Source organism: Carcharhinus amblyrhynchos, chromosome 5, assembly GCF_965287045.1.
Source record: "Carcharhinus amblyrhynchos chromosome 5, sCarAmb.v2.hapA, whole genome shotgun sequence".
NCBI lineage: Eukaryota > Metazoa > Chordata > Chondrichthyes > Carcharhiniformes > Carcharhinidae > Carcharhinus > Carcharhinus amblyrhynchos.
In genome coordinates, this window is record NC_137328.1 from 122,551,872 (window position 1) to 122,578,949 (window position 27,078).

The window sequence follows — 27,078 nt, forward strand, 5'->3', positions numbered from 1 at the left end:
ATGGTGGGGGCTCAGTATGTCCAAAATTGAGACTGACAGATCTTTGAGTGGTTAGGTCAGGAAAATGTAGAACAGCTGATGTAGAACATCAGCCATGATCTTACTTAATAGCAGAGTAGGTTTGCTGATGCTGGACATTTGAAATAGAAACACAGAGCAACTCAGCAGGTTTGGCAGCATCCGTGTGGATAGAAACAGAGTTAATGCTTTGAGCTGAGGCGTTAACGCCCTTCCTTAGAATTGAAGGGAGGTAGAAATGCGACAGTTTTTACGCTGTTGAAAGAGGGATGGGAGACAAAGAACCAATGGCAAGGTCTGGAACATGGGAGAGATTAAATGACAAAGATGTCAAGGAATAAAAGACTAAGGGAGGGGTTGATGGGCTGCCTGTTCAATGCCTGCTCCTATTTCTTATGTTCTTAATTTACAACTGTACCATGCCAACCCCTGGAGTACAGCCGTGTCAACCAACGCCATCATTACAGATGTGGCAACTCAACTGTGGCACTGCAGCTGAGCTGTATCAGTTATGCAGCTGTTCCATCTTAACTCCATTAAGTCAGCTGTTCCACCACCACAATCCAATGCTACTTTTATGAGGTTCCTCAAACAGTTGGCCCTAAGCGCACAGAGCCAAGGGCTGGATCACTGTGTCAGTGGAGTTTCGGACACTAATTTGTGCACTGGAGCCACCACACTTCTCAAAAAAAAAATGCTTCTCAATAGCAGAAGCCCATGACTTACCAGTGAAAGTGAAAGGCAGCTCAGTTTTAGCTGCTTCCATCATAGCTTGCCTTGCTTCTTCACTTGGTGCACTCTCTTTATTCACGGTGGCTTTGGCTGATTTCTCATCACCCGCACCCTCATCTTTCTCACTTTCAGCATCAGAGTCCAGGTCCGAATGGCTTTCATCTTCGAGATCTGATTCACTGTCTTCATCATTCTCTCCACTTTGACTCTCCTCCTCACTTTCCTCCTCATTATTGTCTTCACCTTCCCCATTTTCTTCTTCACTTTCACTCGCTGGCTCCTCCTCTTTCTGCTCCTCCTCTTCCTGCTTCTCCAGCTTTCCTTCCTTTTAATAAAACAAAAATTTTGCAGCTCAGACATTTAGTTCTGGGGGCAAGTCCCTTTGCACATTGGAAAACAAACATATGCAATGGAAACCATCTCGTCAACAAAGGAATCTTCATGATTAAGGGGGAACAAGCTGGTTTGCCCAGTAGGTTTAGATGACTGGCATGTGGTTTGGAACAATGTCAATCGCGTGGGTTTGATTCCCATTCCAGCTGAGGTTGTCTTGGAACCTTCCTCCTTATCTTGCACCTGCATGTGGAAGGCAATGGAAAGCTGCCAAAAACAGGCTCAAAATGTATATTATAGCTAGCACACAATATCCTAGCTTTTATTAATGGGGGCATAGAATATAAAAACAAGGATATTATGTTGAAATTGTATAAGGCACTACTTAGATCTCAGCTGGAGAATTGTGTCCAGTTCTAGGTGCTGTATTTTAGGAAGGATGTAAAGACACTGCAGAATGCAGAAGAGGTTTACAAGGATGGTTCAATGGACAAGGAATTTCAATTCAAAGAGTAGAGAAGTTGGGCTTATTTTCGTGGAGAAAAGAAAGATGAGATGATATTTGATAGAAGTATTTAAAATCATGAGGGGTTTGTACTGAAAAGCTGTTCCCACTGGTGAAAGGATAGAGAACGAGAAGGCACAAATTTGAAGTAATGGGTAAAAGAAGCAAATGCGATATGAGAAAGAACTTTTCCACAGGGCGAGTGTTTTGCATCTGGAATGCACTCCCTGAATGTGTGGTGGAGGCAGATTCAATCAAAGCCTTCAATGGGGAAATAGATAATTATTCAAAAAGAAACAACCTGCAGGGTTACTGGAAAGCGGCAGGGGAATGGCAGTAGGTGAAATGCTCAGAGAGCCAGTGCAGATACGATGGGCTGAATGGCTTCCTTGTGTGCTATAATGATAGCAGTTCTGTGATTGTGATGTTTCATTACTCCATTATCCAAATAGGTTGAAATAAATGGATGAAAATGGCTCACCGCCGACTATATCAACTCTCCCATTATGACAGCTAATCGCACTCTCTGTGTAGCCCCAGTGTTATCTCCTTTAATACCAGGCATGGTGGATTACTCTGAACATTCATCAATCATTCCTGGGATAATATTCTACAAGTGCCTTATGGAATCACAGAATTGTTTAGGTGCAGGAGGCCATTCAGCCCATCATGTCTGCACCAGCTCTCCAAGCAAGAATCATGGTTTGGTGCCACTCTCTCGCCTTTCCCTAGTACCCCTGCACATTATGTTTCAATTCAAGCAATTACCTAATGCTCTCTTAAATACTGCCACCATCACACCCCCAGGCAGTGTATTCCTGGTCCGAACCACTCGCTGTGTGAAAAAGTGTTTTCTCACATCGCATTTGCTTCTTTTACAAATCACTTTAAATCTGTGCCCTCTCTTTCTTGATTCTTTTACGAGTAGGAACAGTTTCTCCCTACCTACTCTGTCCAGCCCCCTCATGATTTTGAACATCTCTCTCAAATCTCCCCTTAGCTTTCTTCTCTGCAAAGGGAACCAAAGTAAAGTTTATTTATTAGTCACAAGTAGCTTATATTAACACTGCAGTGAAGTTACTGTGAAATTCCCCTAGTCGCTACACTCTGGCACCTGTTCAGGTCCACTGATGGAGAATTTAGCACGATCAATGCACCTAACCAACAGCTCTTTGAACTATGGCAGGAAACCGGAGCACCTGGAGGAAACCCATGCAGACGCGGGGAAAATGTGCAGACTCTATACAGACAGTGATCCAAGCTGGGAATTGAACCCGGGTCTCTGGTGCTGTGTGGCAGCAGTGCTAACCACTGTGCCAGCATGCTACTCCAACCTCTCCAATCCAGCCATATAACTGAAGCTTCTCATCCCTGGAACCATTCTTGTATGTTGCCTAAAATGGCCCATTATTCACGTGCAGATATTTACAAGCTACTAAACCATGCATGGCATCATAGTCAAGCTTGCTTCAGGTGATACAATGCCCTCACGTGCAGAAGTCAAGTCAGTGGCTGGATCACACTGCTGATACAAATTATGCTCAACATGCCAAAGTTAACATCACCCACTGATATAATGCAACAAGAGCTCTGAATCTCTCCCAATTGTGTAAGATTAGGGTTGCATTTGGTGGAACGTACTGTGATTATATTAGATGCAACACAGAGAAACTGAGTGTGTGAACTGGAGTGACAACAATTATCATTTTCACGGTTGTCTGTCAAAAAAAACAAATATGCCTTTGGTCCTCTCAGCCCTCACACTCTAGACAGTCCTCTGCAAATCTCTACATCTCTCTGTCTCCCTCTCCTTTATTAAAACTGCCTCCTTGATCCAACGTTTTGGTCATCTCTGCCAATATCTACTTAATAACTTGACCTCGTTTTTTTTGATCATGCTCCGTGGAGCGTCTTTTCCATATTAATGTTGCCTTTGAGATTAGACTGCAAAATGTTAGCAACAAAGAGCTAAGAGTCAGCTACATTAACAAAGGGATTAACCCAAAACAAGTAATATCTTTTTAAAGAGCAAACAAAATTATTTCAAAGGCATACGCTAAAATATTTATCACCAACATCACACAGCAACTTCAAGCCAATAAACTTCCTTTTTGTAGGCTGATGGTAAACACTTTCTAACAATGTTCTCTATAAAATTCTGTCACTGTGTGTTTCCAGTTTTTTTGCTGATACCTTTGAATTCCTTTGCACGGATGCACGTGTAATATTTTACTCAGAACAGTACCTTCTGCAGTTGCGCTGCTTAGTAGGAACATTGCTCTCAATCTAACCTAGGGCAGTGCACAGATATTACCAGTTCTTGAGCCTCACCTTGTAAACAAGGCAGGGCTTGTCAATCTTGTCCAGGATGAAACCATCATACAAATCTTCCGCAGACATGTGTTTTGGTTTATCTTTGTCTTTCTCTTCAAACTCTCCACGCATCCGACGCACTCGCTCTGCCTAAAATTTGGAATCAAAACACATAATTAACACCCAGTGTTAGTTCGTGAAACTTTAAAGTTAAACAAAAGTGCAATTCGCACTGTGTTATATTTTTATTAAATGTGCTGCGATGTCCGAAAAGGTACTGGCTCCATTGACCATGATACATTAGAACCCGAAGCGGTATTAGATCAGCTGCTCTCACAGCTGAATCAGTGCACAGAATGATGTTATGCCGCAGCAATGCTCAATGGGGAAGTGGAAAAAGAGAAAAACACCAAGAGTTTCTGTTCCTGCCTGCTACCTGGTCACCCAACCAGACCTGTGCCATGTCAAGGTGAGGCTTGGTTGTTCTGACTTCCATAGTTGAATAGTCTGTCAACATTTAAAGCTTATTTATTAGTGTCACAAGTAGGCTTACATTAACACTGCAATGAAGTTACTACGAAAATTCCCTAGTTACCACACTCCGGTGCTTGGTCGGGGACACTAAGGGAGAATTTAGCATGGCCAATGCACCTAACCAACATGTCTTTCGGACCGTGTGGGGAAACTGAAGCACCCAGAGGGAACCCTTGCAGACTTGAGGAGAACATGCAGACTCTGCATAGACAGTGACCCATGCCAGGAATCGAACCTGAGTCCCTGGCACCGTGAGGCAGCAGAGCTAATCAATGTGCCACCGTGCCGGAATATGTGCATTTAAAGAATGATGCCTTACATCAACTGCCTTTGATGTTTGAACAAATGGGGAGAAAGTTACCAAGAGAAAGGAAAAAGAGTTCACAGATGACGATGACAATTGTGGGGCAGGTTGATCAGTTCTTTCGGTGAGATTCTAACAATGCAATGCCCATGAGACTATTCCAAGGACATATTTGTATGTCAGGCTAAACATACATGACATGGGGCAGCGGGTTCAATTACAGGACAATCTGTAAATCAAGGGTTGGCTGGTCATCCTGCATTCACCTGATGTTGGCCCCATCCAGTCTGTTCTGGACTTTCCAGCACCCTCCCCAGGGCTCTCCAGTGCTCTCTATCTGATGCATTCATCTGTCCCATCTCACTCACTCAGGTACCCAAAGCTCCCGGCATTCCTCTTGGGCCCATTTCTCTCCTTCTCATTTTAAGAGGCATCGCTACTGTGCTCACACTTCCAGTATTAAAATCAACATATCAACCTCCCTGCTCTTGGTGCTGAGTGACAAGCCGAAGGCCGTGGGGCAGTGGAGAATAGGGATTTTACGCAGTCCCAAACTGATTATAGTGGGCATATTGAAGTTAATGTGAAACAATAGGTTGCAGTAATGAAACAGCACGTTTTAGTTGAGCGTGACTCACGGTATATCCGAAGCAATATCCTCATCTAATCATCGGGATATTTTTCTGCACGCAGCGTTAACATTTCACACGCAGAGTTCAAAAACCAAGCTCAGCGCGAAACGCCTGAAGTCTGCACTTTCCAGCTATCTCGGCTAATTGTTAACAGTTCTGTGTGAATCCATGCCATTCAATAAGAATCTTATCACTAAAATAAGCACATTTTAATGAAGTCTGAAGAGCGGACTGAAGACTTCATTTTGCCTGAAATCAGCATCAGAGTCACATAAACAGCAATGCAGCGATAAGCAGGATAATTTGTGTTTGCAATGCTGGTTGAGGGTTAAATATCGGCTGGAGAGCAGTGAGAACAGCCCTGATAAAGAACTCAGTGGATCCCATACCTCAAGCTTCTGCAGACGCTCTTGCTCCTCCCTCGCCAGCTCTTCTTTGGTCTTCATTCGGTCAGAGGGCTGTGCCTTCATGTCAAAGACCAGCTCGCGTACAATAATATCATAGTCCCCAGCCTGCAGCAGGAAAGATCAAAAATGGGAGGAAATAAAATTGCACTTGGAAGGTTCTACTTCATAAATTTTGATGTGAAACATAAGAATCTCTTGGGTTAATAGAATTGAGTGCAGAGGACAGAAACTAGTCATTCTGCCCAGCTGGTTTATGCTGATGTTGACATTCCATACAAACCTCCTCCCATATCTCTTCATCTAAACAATCCTTCCATCTTGCATTTTGCTTCCACTTTTCCATGTCTTCACTGCTGCAAATGCTTTATAAGCAACAAACCCCAATGTAGCTTTTAATTGTAGTTCATATGAAACATACAGTAAAATGGGTGACATATTCCTTCAGCTAACATGCTAAGCCTATCACCTCATTCCAATGACTCAGCTATTAAGACAATGAGCATCTGAGCCATTAAATTTGGGAAGATCCCATGTACAATCCTCACTGTACCCAGGGTCTCACCCGGCGATATGGCACAGATATCACATATTATAACCCATTGAAAATAATGCAGCTGCATTATTGTATTGTATGGTATGGTAAGCTGCCTTTCTCTACTTCCATAGCATCATACAGACTAGAAGGCCATTCAGTCATTCACGTCTTTGCCAGCTCAGGTAGGTAACAACACAAGAAAACCTGGGCTTGTACTTGCTGGAATACAGGAGAATGAGGGGGGATTTGGTTGAGATGTATAAAATACTCAACGGTATTAATAAAGCAAATGTTAACCAAATGTTCCCCCTTCTAGAACAGTCTAGCGCAAGAGGTCATAGCTGTCGAGTAAGGACTGGGGTTCAAGACAGAGATAAGGAGAAGCTACTTCTCACAGAGGGCTGTGAATCGATGGAACTCACTGCCCCAGAGTTCAGTGGATGCAGAATCAATCAATTGATTCAAGAAAGAGATAGATGAATATTTGATCAAAAGTGGGATAAAGAAGGCAGGAAAGTGGAGTTAGGATGAGATGGAGATCAGCTCCGATCCTATAGAATGGTGGAGTGGGCTGGAAGGGCTGGATTGCCTACTCTCGCTCCTAATTTCAATGTAAAACTTTGCCATATAACTCAGAAGGCTACAGGTCTCTCAGATTCCTTTAGATGTCTTTCACTCACAGGGTCAGGTTGACACAGGCCACCTAAACCTTATGGCATGTTATAAGCCTAGTATAAGACCCCCAATGCTATAAAGCAGCATGTCTACAGTTATATGGGGAGGTGATGGCCTAGTGGTATTATCGCTAGACTATGACTCCAGAAACTCAGCTAATGTTCTGGGGGATTCAGTTCGAATCCGTGAAGACGGATGGTAGAATTTGAATTCAATAAAAAATATCTGGAATTAAAAATCTAATGGTGACCATGAAACCATTGTCAATTGTTGTGAAAACCCATCTGGTTCACTAATGTCCTTGAAGGAAGGAAATCTGCTGTCCTTACCTGGTCTGGCCAACATGTGACTCCAGAGCCACAGCAATGTGGTTGAGTCTCAACTGCCCTCAGGCAACTAGGAATGGGCAATAAATGCTGGCCCAGCCAGTGACGCCCATGTCCCATGAATGAATAAAAAAAACATGCAACGACATAGCACATCCGTTAGCATAAATGGATATTTCTTGAAATCCTGCCATTATTCCAATAGTTAATGGAAACTGTTCCTTCAGTATACTCTTCCAAAGAGCCAGCAAGGCACAACGGATTGAATGGACTTCTTTCTGCGCTGTAAGTTTCAATGATAGTTTGTTAAACGCCGCTGGGTTTTTCGTTCAAAGTTCAAAAAAAATACAGATGACATTGGTGAACAAAATGCCTAAAAAGTAATTTTGTGCAATAAGACTTAGCTAAATACTTAATTTCGGAAGCATACAAGAGAAACATTAAGATTGAGACAGAGGGACAATGTGTACATCTTATTTGACATTAAACTATTCCCAGAATAATTTACAACGTGCAATAGCAGCATATAATACCAGCAACCAGACATTACGAGTGGTTGATGAAAAAACATCTGACAAACATTGCAAGGGAGAGTGAAAATTCAGGCGATTTCTTTTTTTAAACTACCTCATTCTTAAATTGGCACCTTATGCAATGGCTGAGGTCATACGAAGAAGCCAAATGTTCCTGAAATCACTTACCTTGGCTTTCTCCCCCTTCTGCTCCGCTTTGGGGGCTTTGTGAGCCAGCAGGGAATGGATTTCTTTCCAATCTTTGTCCAGCTTCTCGGTCAGCTCCTGCGCCTTGTCTCGCTGAACCTGCCGCTCATGCTGTTCGGATTAGAACATTGCACTGTTACCAAAAATAGGTCATCAGGAACACGAGGAGGCCGTTCAGCCCCTCGAGCCTGTTCCAAAATTCACTGAGACCACAGCTGATACGCAACCAAAACCAACCAATAAATTTTGTGCACAGGACACTGTATGTGAGGAAGATTTGTAACACTTAACGACACGTTCTAATTCTGCTTTTGAGATCCTGCCAGCCAGAATGAATCAAGACATCTCCAGTTTCACAGACAGCTTTGTTGGTTCTTGTGTTGGTTCTACACAATATATGACTTAATACCTTCTCCCACCCCCAATTGTTATCTTGAAGCATTTATCCGGGGGGGGGGGGGGGCGCGGCGGCGGCGGTGGAGGTGGAAATTTAGAGGCCTGCAAACATCCACAATACAGTTTTTCCTTCTACCTCCTCTGTTGTTTCCCACCATGCTGTGCCCCAACACCCACCAGTTACTTTGCTGAAACCCACTCCTATCATCTCCTAATCTGCAGCACTCATAGCTCTATCTACGACCTCTGCACTACATCACTCACATCCTCATTAGCTTTCAATAACTTCCCACATGCCAAAGACTTGAAAGATTTTCCTCCTCTGTAAACGTCAGCTCATTCACAGCTTGGCAGCTGCATCCTGGCTCACATAAAATCTTGTTCACCCATTGCCTTTGTGCTCACTGACCTACACTGGCTCCTAGTTCAGTTTTTCCTTGAAGTTAAATCTTTCCTCTGAGTGTTAAATCCCTCAAAGCCTTGCCATTTGCCCATCTCTGAAGCCTCCTAAAGTCCTAGAATTCTCAAAAATGTCAACACTCCTCCAACTCTGGCCTCTTGTTTGTCCCCAGTATCCATTGCTCCTCAATTGGTGGCCTTATCTTCAGCTATCTGGGCCCCAAACCCTTCCAAAACTACTTTGGATATCCTCCTTTGAGATAGTTTGTGAAATACCTCTTTGACAAAGCTTTTGATCATTTGTATTCATGTCTCCACGATGAACGGAGGGACTTGATGGATTGAGTTATAAGGAGAGGCTGAATAGGCTGGGACTTTTTTCTCTGAAGCGTAAAAGGCTGAGGGGTGACCTTATAGAGGTCTATAAAATGAGGGGCATAGCCAAGGTAGATTGTCAATATCTTTTCCCAAAGGTAGGGGAGTCTCAAAGTAGAGGCTGTAGGTTTAAGATGAGAGGGGAGAGATACAGAAGTGTCCAGAGGGGCAATTTTTTCACAGAGAGAATGGTGAGTTGTCTGGAACAAGGTGCCAAAGGTGGTAGTAAAGGTTGGTACAATTTTGTCTTTTGAAAAGCATTTAGTTACATGGGTAAGATGGGTACAGAGGGATATGGGCCAAATGCAGTCAACTGGGATTAGTTTAGGGGTTTAAAAAAAAGGCAGCATGGACAAGTTGGGTCAAAGGGCCTGTTTCCATGCTGTAAACCTCTACGGACTCCAGATGGTTTGGTGTCATTTTTGTCATGTTGCTCAGGTTGAGCATTTTGGGCTGTTTTACTATGTCATATAAACCTAAATCGTTGAAATCCTTTTCCCTACTCTGGGGACTGCTCCACCCTGAGGTCCTAACTCCCACTCCATTCTCAGCCACCTTAACCTCTCAACCTTCACAAACCACCTTACAATCCACTTTGACCATGTTCTACTGCCTCCTTTGACTACCGTGCTCGACCTTCCAGCTGAAGTGCCATCTGTTTTCTCTCCACTGCCCTGTGAAGCACTAAAAGGCACCTGTGATCATTGGAGAAAAGGAAGTTCTTTTATGTGGTCTGACCCCATTTAATTAGACAAACCTCAAACTGCAACCACAGGCATGTGGTTGGGAGTCAGATGCAGTGACACCTCCGCCAGAGGTGCCTCAGGTTCCCCTGCCCCTACCAATGGCAAAAACCAATCATACCCATCACCACAAGGTACCTGAAACAGTTTGTAAATTATACCTTCTCCTTCTTGGATTTTGCAATAAGCTCGTCAATGAACTCTTTGCGGGATTTGGGTTTTGCTTCCTCCTCCTCCTGCTGCTCAGATGAAGCCTTCTTCTGTAACAGCCCACCACCTCCAAAGTGTGCCGCAGCAGTGAACTCAGCTGCCAGCAAAGAGGGAACACATTACTTCAGGAACATGAAGAATAATACAGCCAGCCATGTATTCACAACTTATTTCAAATAAGCCAATATTTTCTGTCGGAGCCAATATCAGCTGTCAGTGGTAGCACTCCCACCTCCAGGTCAGGAGATTGTTGGCTCAAGTTCCATCGCAGAGCCCAAAATCAATTCTAACATTCCACAGCAGCTCTGGGGGAGCACCGCACTTTCGGAAGATGCTGTCATTCAGCTAAACCGAATTCTGGCCTCTCAGGTGAACTTAAAAATCCAAAGCCACTGCGTTCTGAACAAGAGCAGGATAGCTCTCCCCGATGTCCTGGGTAATATTTATCCCTCAGTTAACACTGGCTTCCAGGTTTCCTACATAATGCAGCAATTCCACTTAGAATCATAGAGATTTACAACATGGAAACAAGCCATTTGGCCCAACCTATCCATACTGCCCAGTTTTTACCACTAAGCTAATTCCAATTGCCTGCATTTGGCCCATATCCCTCTTACTCAACTTACCCATGTAACTATCTAAATGCTTTTTAAAAGGCAAATATGTACCCGTCTCTACTACTGCCCCTGGCAGCTTGTTCCAGACACTCACCACCCTCAGAGTGAAAAAACTGCCCCTCTAAACCTTTTTATATCTGCCCCCTCTCACCTTGAACCAATGCGCTCTGGTTTTTGACTCCCCTACCTTCAGGAAAAGATGTTGACTATCTATCTTGTCTACACTCCTCATTATTTTATAGACCTCACCCCTAACACTCCTATACTCCAGAGAAAAAAGTCCCAGTCTGTCTAAGCTCTCTTCATTACTCAAACTATCAAGTTCCCAGTAGCATCCTAGTAAATCTTTTCTGCACTACTTCTAGTTTAATATCCTTTCTATAATAGGGGGACCAGAACAATACACAGTATTCCAAGTGTGGTCTGATCAGTGTCTTGTACAACTTCAACAGGACGTCCCAACTCCTCTATTCAATGTTCTGGCCAACGAAACCAAGCATGCCGAATGCCTTCTTCACCACTCTGTCCACCTGTCTACTTTCAAGGAGCAATGAATTTGTAATCCGAGATCTCTTTGTTTTACAACTCTACCCAACACCTTATCATTAACTGAGAAAGTCCTGCCCCAATTCGATCTACTAAAATGCATCACCTCATATTTATCTAAATTAAACTCCATCTGCCATTCTTCAGCTCACTGGCCCAATTGATCAAGATCCCGTTGCAATCCTTGATAACCTTCTTCACTGTCCACTATGCCATCAATCTTGGTTTCATCTGCAAACTTACTCAGCATGCCTCCGAAATTCTCATCCAAATCATTTATATTAATGACAAATAACAGTGGACTCAGCACAGATCCCTGAGGAACACCACTCGTCACAGGCCTCCAATTTGAAAAACAACCCTCTACAATCACCCTCTGTTTTCTATCGTCAAGTCAATTTTGTATCCAATTAGCTACCTCACCCTGGATCCCGTGAGATTTAACTTTATGCAACAACCTATCATGTGGTACCTTGTCACAGGCCTTACTAAAGTCCATGTTAATTGTACTGCCCTCATCTGCCTTCTTGGTTACCCCTTCAAAAAACCCAATCAAGTTCTGAGACATGATTTTCCACTCACAAAGCCATGTTGGCTGTCCCTAATCAGTCCCAATGCCTGCCTCTCTGATACGGCTACGTTCGCGGCCAGGTGTCCCTGGAGAGGGAGCATGTGGTGTCCATGGGCGCAGTTGATGCCTTCCACGCCCGCTGGGCATCGCAGGGGCTGGGGTGTATTATACACATGATGCGGAGATGCCGGCGTTGGACTGGGGTAAACACAGTAAGAAGTCTGACTATACCAGGTTTAAGTCCAACCGATTTATTTGATAGTAAACTCACAAGCTATCGAGGTTCCCCTCTTCGTCAGGTGAATGGAGAGTTCCATCCAACTGACGAAGGCCAGAACTCTCCATCCACCTGTGTTTTGTTCGGGTTGTCCCCTTCCTTTTGTCCCTAAGTTCATTTGAGTTTGTTTACTTGTTTGGTGCCTTAAAAGGGATCCCTAATCAGTCCTTGTCTCTCTAAATGCCTGAAGATCCCATCTCTCAGAATACCTTCTAACAACTTACCTACTACAGATGTGAGGCTCACCTGCCTGTAGTTCCCAGGATTTTCCCTGCACCCCTTCTCAAACAAAGGCACAACATTTGCTACCCTCCAATCTTCAGACACCTCACCTGTAGCTGTCCATGATTCAAGTATCTCTGCTCAGGGACCCACAATTTCCTCCCTAACTTCCCACAACATCCTGGGATATACTTCATCAGGTCCCAGGGATTTATCTACCTTGCTGCACTTTAAGACTTCTAGTACCTCCTTCACTTTAAATTGTACACTCCTCAAGTCATCACTATTTATTTCCCCAACATCCATGCTTTTCTCAACAGTAAATACTAAACAGAAATGTTCATTTAGGATCTCACCCATCCCTTGTGGATTTGCAAAGATGACCTCGTTGATCCTTAAGAGGCCCCACTCTCTCCCTAGTTACTCTTTTGTCTTTATGTATTTGTAGAAGATCTTTGGATTTTCCTTTGTCTTATCTGCCAAAACAATCTCATGTTCCCTTTTTGCCCTCCTGATTTCTCTCAACTCTATTCCGACAATCTCTATACTCTTCAGGGGACCCACTTGATCCCAGCTGCCTATGCATGCCAAATGTTACCTTCGCTTCAGGGTACTTAATTGACTAATTAAGGTCCTAGGGTCATGAAAGATGCAAGTTTTTTTTAAAATTTATCAACACAAATTCATCCCATCACAATCTATAATGAACTCCTGCTCCCTTCGCACATCTGTCAATCCCTGAATTTAAGAAAAAAACTATCTTCCTGGGAGAGAGATGGAAAACACTGTTAAATAATCTTACAAACGCTCAACCATCTTCTCACTACCACCAATTAAGCTCCCTTAGTCAATCCACTCAATAATTCCCATACTCACCAGTCAGAAGGCCTTTATCCTCCATCTCATTGTCGCTGTCTGGCACGTCGTTGAACTTCTCAATGTCTGCCAGGGATTGCCCAAAATGGGTGAGCTCTTCGTCCTCATTCAGGTTGTACATGTCCTTCCTCGTGTACAGGCGCTGAAGCAACAAGATCAAAACAAATTGGTGAATCCAGTAAGATTGCACATCAATGAACAAATTAATTTCAACATAGATGTGTCGTGTGGTGCACTTCGATTGGTGGGAATGAGAAGCTTATTGACTTATTGGAAAAGAAAGAGACTAGCTTGTGATGAAAGGACATCGACCTGAAACATTAACTCTGTTTCTCTTTCCACAGATGCTGCCTGACCTGCCAAGTATTCCCAGCATTTTCTCTTTTTATTTCAGATTTCCAGCATCTGCAGTATTCTGCTTTTCATTAAGAGTCTAAGTGGGTTAGACACAAAGGAATCTAGGGGTACAGATTTAAAAATCGTTAAATGTAGCAAAGCAAATTGACAAAACTATAAAGAGTGCAAACGAGGTACTGGGCCTGCTGTAAGCTGCCTGGCTATGGATCAGGAACTGGAAAGTAGGATCAAATGATGGGTTAGTTTCTTTTCGCCTCTTTTTTGGCCAGCACAGACATGATGGGCTGAATGGCCTCTCCCTATGCTGTAACTTTTCTATGGCTCTATGGGTTAGTGTTTGGAATCTGCTGTTGTCTCTTTATAAGGCTAGGATTACCTTGCAGTCAATTACAAATATCCAGAATTAAGAATCTACCGATGACCGTGAAACCATTGCCGATTGTTAGAAAAACCCATCTGCTTCACTAACGTCCTTTCGGGAAGGAAATCTGCCATCCCTACTCAGGTGACTCCAGGGCCACAGCAATGTGGTTGACTCTTAACTATCCTCCAACGGCAGCTAAGGATGGGCAATAAATGCTGGCCAGCCAGTAACGCCCTTGTCCCATGAATCAATAAAAAAAAGTACTTTCTCTTGCCCTGCTGGCTCAGATCGGCTAGTTTGACGCAGGAAGTTATAAACCTTCTGTATAGCTCAGGTACTCATCAAGGCAGTTCTCTTTTCTGTGTTTATTCATCAGCTTGGGTCACTGTCTGTGTGGAGTTTACACATTCTCCCCGTGTCTGCGTGGGTTTCCTCCGGGTGCTCCAGTTTCTTCCCACAGTCCAAAGATGTGTGGGTTAGGTTGATTGGCCATGCTAAAAATTGCCCTTAGTGTCATGAAATGCATAGGTTAGAGCAATTAGTGGGTAGATATGGGGGTAGAGCCTGGGTGGGATTGTGGTCAGTGCAGACTTGATGGGCCGAATGGCCTCTTTCTGTACTGTAGGGTTTCTATGTTCTTTGTTTTCTATTTTCTATGTTAAATTTTCCTCCTCCTTTCCTGCCTTTTTGAAAACATATTAATTCCCAGGAGGTGGGTGTTGCTGTTGAGACCAGCGTTTGCTGCCTGTTCTTCACTGCCCTTAAAGTGGTATCGAACCTTTTTCTTGAACTGCCACTACCTATAAAGGTGCAGCCACATTGCAGTTAGTGTGGGAGTTCCAAGATCCTGGCTCAATGTTCCATCAAAACTACAATATTACAAAACTGAATGTGCCATGCAGGCATTCAAGTGTAAGATCTGTCTATTACAAATGTACACGTTGAGAAAACTACACGTTACTGGCAGCGCGGGCTCGTTGGGCCGAAGGGCCTGTTTCCTGTGCTGGGTTGTTCTCTGTACTATTAAAAGTTAAAGCTGGAGACTCAGGGGGCCATCAGCTGAAGTAATAAATGCAGAGGTTTCAGGAAAAGTGGAGCTGTAACAGGAGTAATCAATTGCAGCTCATGCATTATAATCGAAGTGTTAAAACTCCCTACATTTTGATGAGCTGACGTGCCTGAATGGTCAGATTCCCAGAGCATTGGAATTGTTCTGTAGGGAGTGGGTGGGGGTGCTTAATGACTGACAGCCAGAACTCCCCATCACCCCAAGCAATTGCAGAATTCCCAACATCAGTAAGCCAGCAGAATTTAGACGCCATCCTGTTTTCTACGCACTGATGAAAGGTCATCACCTTGTAACGTTAACCCGACATTCTTCTCTCCACAGATGCTGCCTCAGTTTTTCCCTAGCATCTGTTTTTTATTGCCGGTTTCAAACATTTTTGTTCCATGAGGCATCAATTGTAACTATGATGAAGTGAGAGAAGGATTTGCATTTTGTGTTTTAACATTCCTTGTAGAAATGTTTCAGTGTTTTATATACAATGGAATATTTTGAAATGCAGAACCGACTGTTAGATAGGCAGACGTCTGCGTATGGCAAGATCGCACACATGACAATCAGATAGCCAATTCGCACCCACTCCAACAATCCAAAGTCTACTCCTGTTAGCAGCTTTTCCTGTGCTCATTGCAACAAAAGATGTTGTTATTTTTCATTTTTTGGGGTTTCATTCTGTGAAACATCTGTGTAGATGTCTGTATTGTGTTTGTGTGTGTGTAAACTAATTTAATTAAGCTGGGGACTGGTTGTTTATAAGGCTTATGACTTCAAAGGAATGGAGATATGTACTTCAAGTGAATGTTGTGTAAATAAATAAGCTAATTATAGAAATTTTCATTATGAGGTAAGTGAGTGGTTGGGTTTTTAGCTGTTAAATTTCAATTGGATATAAAAAGGGTTTATAACTTGGGAACATCATAAATAAATAAGGCAAGGTTATTAGATTTAATTTGACCTGAAAGTAGAGGAGAATGTGAAGAATTTTGTATTCTGGGAGAGTTAAGTTTCAAAGAGGAGCTAAGGACACTTGAATCAAAATGAAAGAGTAGAAACAATACTGTAATGTCCTAACTACGTTAGAGGCTGTGGGTTTTAAACAAAAAGAAAAGGACGCGGTTTGCACACGTCAGTTCAATGTTTTTAAGGTTGTCACAAACTGAGTAATACTTTCACTTTCCACTTGATTCCTTTGATGGAATCTGACCCATTCTACAATGGTCAGTGGCTTAAGAGAGTAACGCTCTTTAAGGATCTTTGTCAACTCATTGTAATTTTTGCATCTCGGCTTTGTTGGATGAAACAAACTCCAGGGCAAATTGAAGATTTTATTTCTTACTGTACTGAGAAAAGCTGGTACGAGCAACTTTATTTGCTTTGTAACTTTATATGAGCAATTTTATTCGCTCATACAAAGTACCGAAAACTCTGCACAGGAACTCCGTGATTCATTTTCTTCACTGAAAGGACCCATGATGCCTAACTGACCCACCATTTCTCTTCAACACTAGCAACTCAAGACTGTTCAGTATACTTTTATTTAATGTCTTCTCAGTACTCTCCTTGACTTGATTTTTCTTTCAAATGACTCTAGCTGTACAGCAAAGCATCTGCTCTTTTCAAATGTGCCTGACACTGCCTGGAATCTCACCTCTCTCTTATCAGGAAAAAAACACTTTTCAAGTCACATAGAGAGCTTCCACCATTTTTCAACTGCGTGATGAATCTTGCGCTCTGCCGCTACACGATCCTGTTGATTTTCCCCAGCCTTCTAATATTAAGTGCAAGGACCAACAATCAATTTTTTCTACTTAGAATCTTTTCTAGATGTCCTCAATGAAACAAAATCCTGACTTGTCGCCAATTTTCTTTTCGTTATGTCTGAACAATGTTAGAGGTTGTTGGTTTTAAACAAAAAGGATTAAAAATTGAGGTTAAGTGAAGGAAGACCAAGTAAGAAAAAAAAGATTGGGGGGGGATTACATTTCTTACTGGGGAAAAAAATCAGGTAGACTCCTCTAAACTGCAGGATCTGCACACGTGTCACAGTACATAGCGGCAGAGCAGAAGACTCACTACACAGTTGAAAAAGGGTGGAATCTCTCTGTGTGGTTTTAAGAGTTTTTTTTTTGATAAGAGAGAGGTGAGATTCCAGGCAGTATCTGGCATTACTGAAAAGAATGGATGCTTTGCTAGAGTCATTTGAAAGAAAAATCAAGTCAACAGTCTCCATGTTAAAAAGTGGAGTACTGGGAAGACATTAAATAAAAATTCAAAATGACAACACCAAATTTATTGCAGGAGTTGTTGCCTATACAGAGTAAAAAATGAAACTAAAGCAGGGGCCTGTGAAACACTCCAATGACATCACCTTCAAATCATGTAACTGACTCTTAAAGCAATCATGCAACCACTTAACTATGCAACACATATTTAAACAGAAATGTTGAAAGCTTAGATGGAGTGGCCACGTGAGACCTCTGAGGTGCTGCTTTTGTTGGGAAGAGAACTAAAATAATCCAGCCAAACCAGAGAAGTGTCTGTTTTTCAGACAGCAGTTTTAAATCAGCTATCCAGTTAAGCCATACAAGTCCTGGGGCTGAAAAAAGGAGTCTGGTGTCTGACGTTTTTAAGTTCCACAGCACAGTGGAAGAATGAAGTGAGAAATTGTGTGGTTTACCTCCTTAAAGCTTTGCCTTGAGAGTAATATTACTTGATTTTTATATTTAATTATCCATAGGGGATTGTGCCTGGAGGGTGTTTTCTTTAAGTCTAACCTAGTCTGTTTAAGAAATGTTTTTTAAATTCAAAATTTAACAGTGTAAATGTGATTTTGGGTGTTTAAGTTTGCTTTTAATTTGTTAATAAATGTTTTAATTCAATGTGTAATATCCCCAAAATGTTACTGGAATTTGTGGCTTCTCATGATTGAAATATAAAAAAAGAGTTGTACGCCAGATTTCCCTTTGGGATTTGGTTTGCATGGCAATTAACATCTGCCAGATCATAACATAATCAAACAACATTGCAAAGTTGGGATTAGCTTCGAGATAAGTGAATTATCAATTCGTTTTACATTATATAAGTCAAGGAATGGACTAAATCTTCTTTTGGTTCACAACAGGGAGATCTCCCTGATCTTCTCTGAACAAGATGTGGAGATGCTGGCGTTGGACTGGGGTAAACACAGTAAGAAGTCTCACAACACCAGGTTCTAATCAGTAATCTGTAAACCGTGTGTACTGTTATATGCTCTGTCTGAGGCCAGAACTCTCCATTCATGTGATGAAGGGACAAACCCCAAAAGCTTGAGAGTTTACTATCAAATAAACTGGTTGGACTTTAACCTAGTGTTGTGAGACTTCTTACTGTGTTTCTCTGAACATCCATGGGATTATTAACACCCACTCAAACAGACAGACGGGAATCTTTGTTTCATGTCTGAAAAAAGACATCTTTGACAATCCGGGCTTCCTTCAGTGCTGCACCGGTGTGATCGTACTGGAAGCACAGCTATCAGACAATGTGCCCTTTTCTTAATGGAATATTAAAAAGCAGGTATAGAAATGTTACCTGCCGTTCCAGGGAGAATCTCTTTGTCATCTTCTCATCTGCTGTTAACCCAGAATCATATTCACCAAATCGTCTGTCAACAAATGAATTGGCCTTCCCCTTCCTCTGGTATTCTTTCAATAAAGTCTCTGTGCGCTGGAACACAAGTGAGTGACAAAAGTATCTTAAATATTTCAGTAAGACGAACAGTGTAATAATATTCAGCTTTTTGTATACACAATGACTCAATGGTCTGTCAATGCCAGATAGTTGGCACAGGCTTGGCAGACCAAACACCTTCCTTCCTCGCTGCAAGTTTCTATGATTCCATCATGCTTTTTGGTTAGCTCAGAGTTAGACAAAAACATAAAGGCAGAGTAAGCAGTAGTTGCTAAGTCAGAGCATGTTCTGGCAGGCATTATTTGTTACACATTTTCTCTCACTCTTCCTTACAGAACAATTTTTGCAGTACTGAATTGCTGGAAATGGTCAGAACATTGAATACAGGAGTTAGGATGTCTTGTTGAAGTTGTACAAGACATTGGTAAGGCCACACTTGGAATGCTGTGTACAGTTCTGATCACCCTGCTTTAGAAAGGATATTATTAAACTAGAAAGAGTGCAGAAAAGATTTACTAGGATGCCATCAGGACTTGATGGATTGAGTTATAAGAGTCTGGATAGACTGGGACTCTTTTCCCTGGAGCGTAAGAGGCTTATTTCTTATGTTCTTATGTTCTTAGGGGTGATCTTATAGAGGTCTATAAAATAATGAGGGGCACAGATCAGTTAGATAGTGAATATCTTTTCCCAAAGTTAGGGGAGTCTAAAACTAGAGGGCAGAAGTTTAAGGTGAGAGGGGAGAAATACAAAAGGAGCCAGAGGGGCAGCTTTTTCCATTTAGAGGGTGGTGAGTATCTGGAACGAGCTGCCAGAGGTGATATTAGAGGCGGGGACAATTTTGTCTTTTGAGAAGCATTTAGATAGTTACATTGGTAAGATGGGTATAGAGGGATATGGGCCAAATGTGGGCAATTGGTACTAGCTTAGCAATAAAAAAGGGTGACATGGACAAGTTGGGCTGAAGGGCCTGTTTCCATGCTGTAAACCTCTATGACTCTAAGAAATGAGATAAAATAGGATCTCTGGGACCCAAGAGAATGGGTGTATCTTCTTACCCAATAAGACTTGAGAAATAAACAAAGGATTGACGAAAAGAAGGGTTGAATAAAAGTCAAGGTGCAGAATTTGGAGAAAGATCTGGAGAAACCTTTAGGCTTGATACGTGAGAGGTAACATTCACATTATACAAGTGTCAGGTAATAACCATCTTCAACAAGAGGGGATCAAATCACCTTCTCTTGACATTCTCTTTGCTGTATCCCCGCTATTAACATCCTGAAACTGAACTGACCAGCCATATAAATACTCTTTTCATTATTTTATTCATTCATGGGTGTCAATAGCTGGGCCAGCATTTATAAGAGTCAACGACATTACTGTGAGTCTGGAGTCACATGAGGGCCAGGCTAGGTAAACATGGCAGATTTCCTTCCCAAAAGGACATTAGTGAACTAGATGGATTTGTAAGACAATTGACAATGGTTTCATGGTCATCATCAGAATTTTAATTTCAGACTTTTAATTCAAATTTCACCATCTGCGATGGTGGGAGTTAAAACCTGGGTCCCCAGAGCATTACCCTGGGTCTGTGGAATACTAGTCCAGTGACAATGCCACTACCTCACTGCTTAACCTCAATTTCCTTACTGATTAAAAACCTGTCTACATCAGCCTTGAGCATACTTAATGACCCAGCCTCTCTAGCCCTCTGCGGTAAAGAATTCCATAGTTCCTCTGAGCAGAAAAAAATTCCTCCTCATCTCTGTTTAAAACAGACGGCCCATTACTCTGAGATGATATTGTCTGGTCCTAGACTCTCTCACAAGGGGCAACAAGCCAAGCTCCCTGAGAATTCTCAATGTCTCAATAAGGTCACCTCTCATTCTTCTAAACAGACTCAACCTTCATAGGAAAATCCCTGCATAACCAGGATCATATTATTAAAACAGAGAATGTTAAGAGGAGGTTTTTAATTAGAGGGGTTAAAATTATGATAGAGAGACACTATCAAAACCTGTCAATGCTGTTTCTACTAGTAGCAGGATCAGTAACCAGACGACAAAAATTTAAGGGGTTTGGCAAAAGAATCAAGGAGAAAATTAGATGATTTTGTCTTAAGCTTAGCAAGTTGTGATCTAGAGTACACTGCCGAAAAGTATCGTGGAATAAGATTCAATTGTAACTTAAAGTTTAATTATTAGTGTCACAAGTTGGCTTACATTAACACGGCAATAAAGCTACTGTGAAAGCCCCCCCAGTCACCACACTCTAGTGCCTGTTCAGGTACATCCAGGGAAAATTTTAGCATGTACATTGCACCTAGCGATGCACCTATCCGTCAAACGGATTTGTCTTAACGTCTCATCTTTTGGACGCTAGAACGAAACTGGAGCATCCAGAGAAAACCCACGCACAGTGAGAACATGCAGATTGTGCACAGACTGACCCAACCCGGGAATTGAATCCGGGTCCCTAGCGCTGTGAGGCTGCAGTATTAACCACTGTGCCACCCTGATTTTCGGAATAGAATGGATATCTACTTCAAAGGTAACCATTTGCAATGCTATGGGGTAGAGATGGAGAGGAGGACTAATTGAATTGTTTTAGCAATACTCTGGCACAGACAGGATGGGCCGAATGGCCTCCTTATGTCATCATGACCAGCAACAGATTATATAACATACGAAACAGATAACATCCTCTCTTACCCTTTTAATAGATTTTGATCGAGATACTCCAGGTAATCCACGGTCATGCTTTGTCTTCCGGCCAAGAATATTGAACTTCTGCTTGTTTATTTTCACCTCAAACGGATTTGTCTTAATGTCTCGCTTGGTCTTTGTCTTCCTTATGTTATCAGAAGTAATCTTCTTCTTCTGAACTTTCCCCATCTTTCACAGTTCTGAATAATTGTAAAAGGAAATACTCTTTGTAATGTACACAACTGCCTTCAAGGCCAAGGAAGATTCATATTTAAGGGAAATACGTGTTTAAAAAATGCACAAGACGTGGCAGTCAAGCTGCTTCACCGTACAGCAGAAAGCCATTTAGTTCCTTGAGCCATGCACCATTCAACAAGATCATGTCTGATCTGCGACCTATCTTCATATACCCGACACCTAACTTCACACATATCACTTTGGTTAACAAAACCTAACAACCTCAGTTTTAAACAACTGATCTAGTATCAATTCTTCTTTGTGGAAGCAAATTTCAACTTTTGGACCTGGATTAGGATTGTTTTAATTCTAACTCCAAATATAAAGTTTATTTCTTAGTGTCATAAGTAGGCTTACATCAATGCCACAATGAAGCCACTGTGAAAATCCCCTAGTCGCCACGCTCCGGCGCCTGTTCGTGTACACTGAGGGAGAATTTAGCATGGCCAATTCATATAACCAGCATGTCTTTCAGACGGTGGGAAAAAAAACCAGAGCACCCAGAGGAAACCTACGCAGACAGGTGCATGGGAGAACGTGCAGACACCGCACGGACAGTGCCCCAAGCCGGGAATCAAACCCGGGATCCTGGTGCTGTGAGGTAGCAGTGCAAACCACCGAGCTGGTACGTACAAACATCTAACTACAAACTCTATGTTAATAATAACAAGTTATATTTATATAGCACCTTAACATAACAAAACATCCCCAAGGTGTTTTACAGGGTATTACAAACTATGAAATCGAGTCACATAAGGAGGTATTAGATAAGATGAAAAGTTCGGTCAAAGAGGTATGCTTTAAGTCTCATGTTATGTGGCACTATCACCGTGCTAATAGATTTTGAACAAATCTTGCAACTCAAGACTGGCATCCTTGAGGGCCATCAGCAGCATAGAATTACACTCCAACACAATGTGCAACATCATGGCCTGGCATATACCCCCTACACTCTACTATTAACACCAAGCCAGGGGATCAACTGTGGTTCAATGAAGGGTGCAAGAGAGCATTCCAGGGGCAACACCAGGCATACCTGATGAAGCTACAACACAGCCAAACAGCACTGACAGCAAGTAACAGACAGAGCTAAGCAATTCCACAACGAATGGATCAGATCTAAGCTCTGCAATCCTATCACATCCAGTCCTGAATGGTGATGGACAATTAAACAACTCATTGGAGGAAGAGGTTCCACAAATATCCTCATCCTCAATGATGGAGGAGACCAGTACATCGGTGCAAAAGATAAGGCTGATGCATCCGCAACAATCTTCAGCCAGAAGTGCCAGGGCGAGTCTTCCAGTATCACACTATTTTATTTAACACAAACAAAAAAGGCTGCACCTGTGGCTTCCAACAGCACAATTCCTAAGCTCCGATCTATAATACCAGTCCAGGCTGTGAGCACAGATTTCAAACTCCCATTGCTCTTTTCTCATCGGGCAAGGTCATGCTTGCTTAATAGAGAAACCTGTATTCCACAAAGCCCACGAGGTGGTCTACTGGTGATCCGCTGTCTCCTTCATGACCACTACAACATCCCCCCTGCCCCCCGGTCCAGAACTCCCCTCAGAGAGCAGATCTAGCAACTCAAGTTTGGGCATCCATGAGGCCCTATGGGACGCCAACAACAGCGGAATAGCACTCAACCACAACATGCAACCTCACTGCCTGGCATTTTGCTCTACTCTACCATTAACCCCAAAGCAAGCGATCAACTCTGGTTCAATGGAGAGTACAGCAGGGTATTCCAGGAGCAACACCAGGAAACAAGGATATTCCAGGTGCAACACCAGGAAACAAGGAGTTCTTTCCGCCGCTTGGTGACTGGTCTAAGGTCAGCTGGGAATGATGCTGGATCTAGTGGCGTGAACCAAATTGGGACCATCATTTCCAGAGGAAGAGTCAAAGTGGCACTGATGCAGCTTCCACTTTGGGGTTCATCTCACTCAGGATGCCTTCAGCTTTCACCTCGGAGTACATTTCTTCGTTGTTCAGAAGGACGGGCTGCTCTATGCCAGTGGCAGCTGTTTCCACAGTTGTCCATCACCAAGTACCATCTGGTACCAAAGCCTGCTCTGGGGCGGCTTCCTTGCTCCTGAGGTGGTACAGTTATTAACTCATGACCTTACCCTGGATTTTTACCTGATGGAACATTGGCCCTGTTTTGCCATAATGATCCCAGAAACCTAGCTCGGATCACCCCCCAAAATTCTTCATGTAAAGCTGGTCACTGACTACAAACATCCCCACTGTTCTTGCAGAGACATAATTTATTTTCTGATTCTATTGTCTAGATTCTACCCTCCTACCAGGTTTGAGAATAGTAAGCTTAGTCTGGTATGAAGGTGACATCCCATTAACAACAGCTGAACTGGAATGATTCTGGTCATTGTATGCAAAGTAGCTCTATAACCAAATTTTAAAAATGCCAATTTTGTCTATATAAATGCCACCAGTTTGTTTCTTCATGCCACTTTCAAATGTTTGCGCCACCTGCTCCACCAGCCCATTCAATTTTGGGTGGTAAGGTGCTGTTCTGATGTGTTCGATACCACTGAAAAGCACGAAGCTTTAGAACTCACTACTGGTGAAGGCTCTGCCATTGTTGGACACCTGGACTTCTGGTATCCCCTGTGTACTGAAACTCTGTCGTAGGTTCTTAATCATGGCATTGGAAGTAGTGGAGCACTAACCATTTTGAGTATACATCTACCATGATCAAAAACATGGGAACGCATAACAGGCCCAGCAAAGTCCACATGCAATCGCACACATGGCCATGGATTCTCAATGATTTGATTTATCATTGTCGCATGTATTAGTATACAGTGAAAAGTACTGTTTCTTGCTCGCTATACAGACAAAGCATATCCTATATTCAGAAGGGAAGGGTGCAGAATGTAGTGTTACAGTCATAGCTAGGGTATAGAGAAAGATCAACGTAATGCAAGGTAGGTCCATTCAAATGTCTAACGGCAGCAGGGAAGAAGCTGTTCTTGAGACGGTTGATATTTGATATCAGACTTTTGTATCTTTTTCCCGACTGACGAGAGTATGTCCGAGGTGCGTGGGGTCTTTAATTACGCGAGCTGTTTTGCCAAGGCAGTGAGAAAAGTGTAGACAGAGTCAATGGATGGGAAGCTGGTTTGCATGATGGATTGGGCTACATTCATGGCCTTCTGTAGTTTCTTGCGGTCTTGGGTAGAGTAGGAGCCATACCCAGTTGTGATACAACTAGAAAGAATGCTTTCTATGGTGCATCTGTAAAAGCTGGTGAGAGTCGTAGCTGACATGCTGAATTTCCTTAGTCTTCTGACAAAGTAGAGGCTTTGGTGGGCTTTCTTAACTATAATGTCGGCACGGGGTGGGTGGGTGGGTGGGGGGACCAGGACAGGTTTTGGCGATCTGGACACCTAAAAACTTGAAGCTCTCGACCATTCCCCATGTGGCTGGAATGAGGTTGGGGTTGGACAAGGTGAGGAGTGAGGGGGATGGAGTGAGGGTGGGGGATGGGAGGAAGGTGGGGATGGGGTGAGGGTGGGGTGGGGGGGGAATGGGGTGAGGGTGGGGGGGTGGGGGGGGAATGGGGTGAGGGTGGGGGGGTGGTGGGGATGGGGTGAGTTGGAAGTGCGGTGGGGATGGGGTGAGGGTGGGGGGGTGGTGGGGATGGGGTGAGGGTGGGGGGGTGGTGGGGATGGGGTGAGGGTGGGGGGGATGGGGTGAGGGTGAGGGTGGGGGGGATGGGGTGAGGGTGGGGGTGGGGGGGATGAGGGTGAGGGTGGGGGGGATGAGGGTGAGGGTGGTGGGGATGGGATGAGGGTGAGGGTGGGGGGGATGAGGGTGAGGGTGGGGGGGATGGGATGAGGGTGAGGGTGGTGGGGATGGGATGAGGGTGAGGGTGGGGGGGATGAGGGTGAGGGTGGGGGGGATGGAGTGAGGGTGAGGGGGATGGGGTGAGGGTGGGGGGGGATGGGGTGAGGGTGAGGGGACGGGGTGAGGTGGTGACGGGGGTGAGGGGGGAGCTGCAGGCTGGCCACCCCCGGCTCCCTCCCCGGGCCGCCCGGCCGCACTGAGGGGACACCCGCCTCCCGCCGGCCCGTGGCCGCGCACTCACCGTTACCAAGGCGACAAGCCGCCTGCCGCACGCACCGTTACCACGGAGACCTCGGAACACCCGCTCCAGTCGCCACGCGCAAGGCCCGGACCCGGTTCCAGCACGTGTCAAAGGTCACAACCCCCCGCTTTGCGCAGCATCACGTGACCAAGCATCCGCTTCCGCTGGCTCGGGCGCCGCCATCTTTGATACGGGCAAGGAGGAAGCTGGCAAATTGTCTGAAGCCACCCTCACTGTTTGCGAGTTCCTTCAAATTCCTTTAAGTTGTTAAAACATCTCAAAACATACTTTCAGCAGCATTTAGATTTGACACTCAACCACATAAGGGGATGTTGGGACAGGTGGCCACAAGCTCAGTCAAATAATTAGATTTTTAGGAACACCTAGGGAATTAGGGGATGAATTCCAGAGGTTAGGGTGCAGTCAGAAATAGTGCAGTGGTTAAAATCAGGATGTACAATTACAGAAATGCCGGTAAGTTGGAGATATTTCAACACTTCTATATTTAAACAGCTTTCTCAAAAATAATTGCTGCATTTTGAATTAGAAGAATTTCCCCTCAAGCACAAAGAACCAGGAAACGTACTGAACACCTGGGTGTGATTAAGCAAAAAATAAGCAAGGAGGAAACGCTTTAAAAAATCAATATGAATCAGATAACGTGGGTAATCAGACTGCTGTTTGTGGGATCTTGCTGTGGTGCGTTTTTTCCACAGTGACAGATTTTAAAAGGTATTGTACTGGCTGTGAAGCACTTTGGGCAATCCTGAACTCCTGGAGGGTGATTTTCACTGTTTCACATAAAGTCAAGGATTGTTGCAGAACATGAGGGTCACTGAGATCCTTATGGTACCTTTTGGGACCTGCTTCCACAGTGATTAGACAGTGAGCGCTGCACTGCCTCGTTTCCTTCCCTATGAACGGTACGCTTTGTGTGTATAGCGTACAAGAAACAATACATTTCACTGTATGCTAATGTTGTAGTGGAGAATTTCTTGTTTTCCGAGCTGTGATAGTAAAACTTAAACAAAGTTTTCTTTGCAAAAACAACTAGCTTTTATTATCACAAAACTGCACACAGTACATGGCGGAGTCTTGGAGACAGAGAGCAGCCCCTATAAACTGCTGATTCTATACCAAGGCTGTGCCCGCTACAATAATCAGTTCCATAGTTATACCTTTTTCTTATCAGTGTACATGTTCAATTAGTAATCCAAGCAGTAATACATCAATTGTATTAGGATCTGGTGACCTCTAAGACCTCTTTTTCTCATCAATAATACCATTATCTTGTC

General features: G+C 43.4%; 1 protein-coding gene across 1 annotated transcript in view; it reads right to left on the reverse strand.

Annotated features, from left to right (window-relative positions):
- Window positions 1-25,896, reverse strand: part of nop14 (NOP14 nucleolar protein homolog (yeast)) — a 52,475-nt gene extending 26,579 nt beyond the window's left edge. The window contains exons 1-9 of the mRNA XM_080189507.1: window positions 25,784-25,896; window positions 21,433-21,626; window positions 18,623-18,757; window positions 13,266-13,407; window positions 10,108-10,253; window positions 8,016-8,144; window positions 5,761-5,883; window positions 3,920-4,051; window positions 745-1,075 (exon numbers count right to left, since the gene is read on the reverse strand). Coding sequence (XP_080045633.1) covers window positions 745-1,075; window positions 3,920-4,051; window positions 5,761-5,883; window positions 8,016-8,144; window positions 10,108-10,253; window positions 13,266-13,407; window positions 18,623-18,757; window positions 21,433-21,615 — 1,321 coding nt within the window. The 5' untranslated portion in view covers window positions 21,616-21,626; window positions 25,784-25,896. The remainder of the gene's footprint in view (window positions 1-744; window positions 1,076-3,919; window positions 4,052-5,760; window positions 5,884-8,015; window positions 8,145-10,107; window positions 10,254-13,265; window positions 13,408-18,622; window positions 18,758-21,432; window positions 21,627-25,783) is intronic.
- Window positions 25,897-27,078: the final 1,182 nt, after the last annotated feature.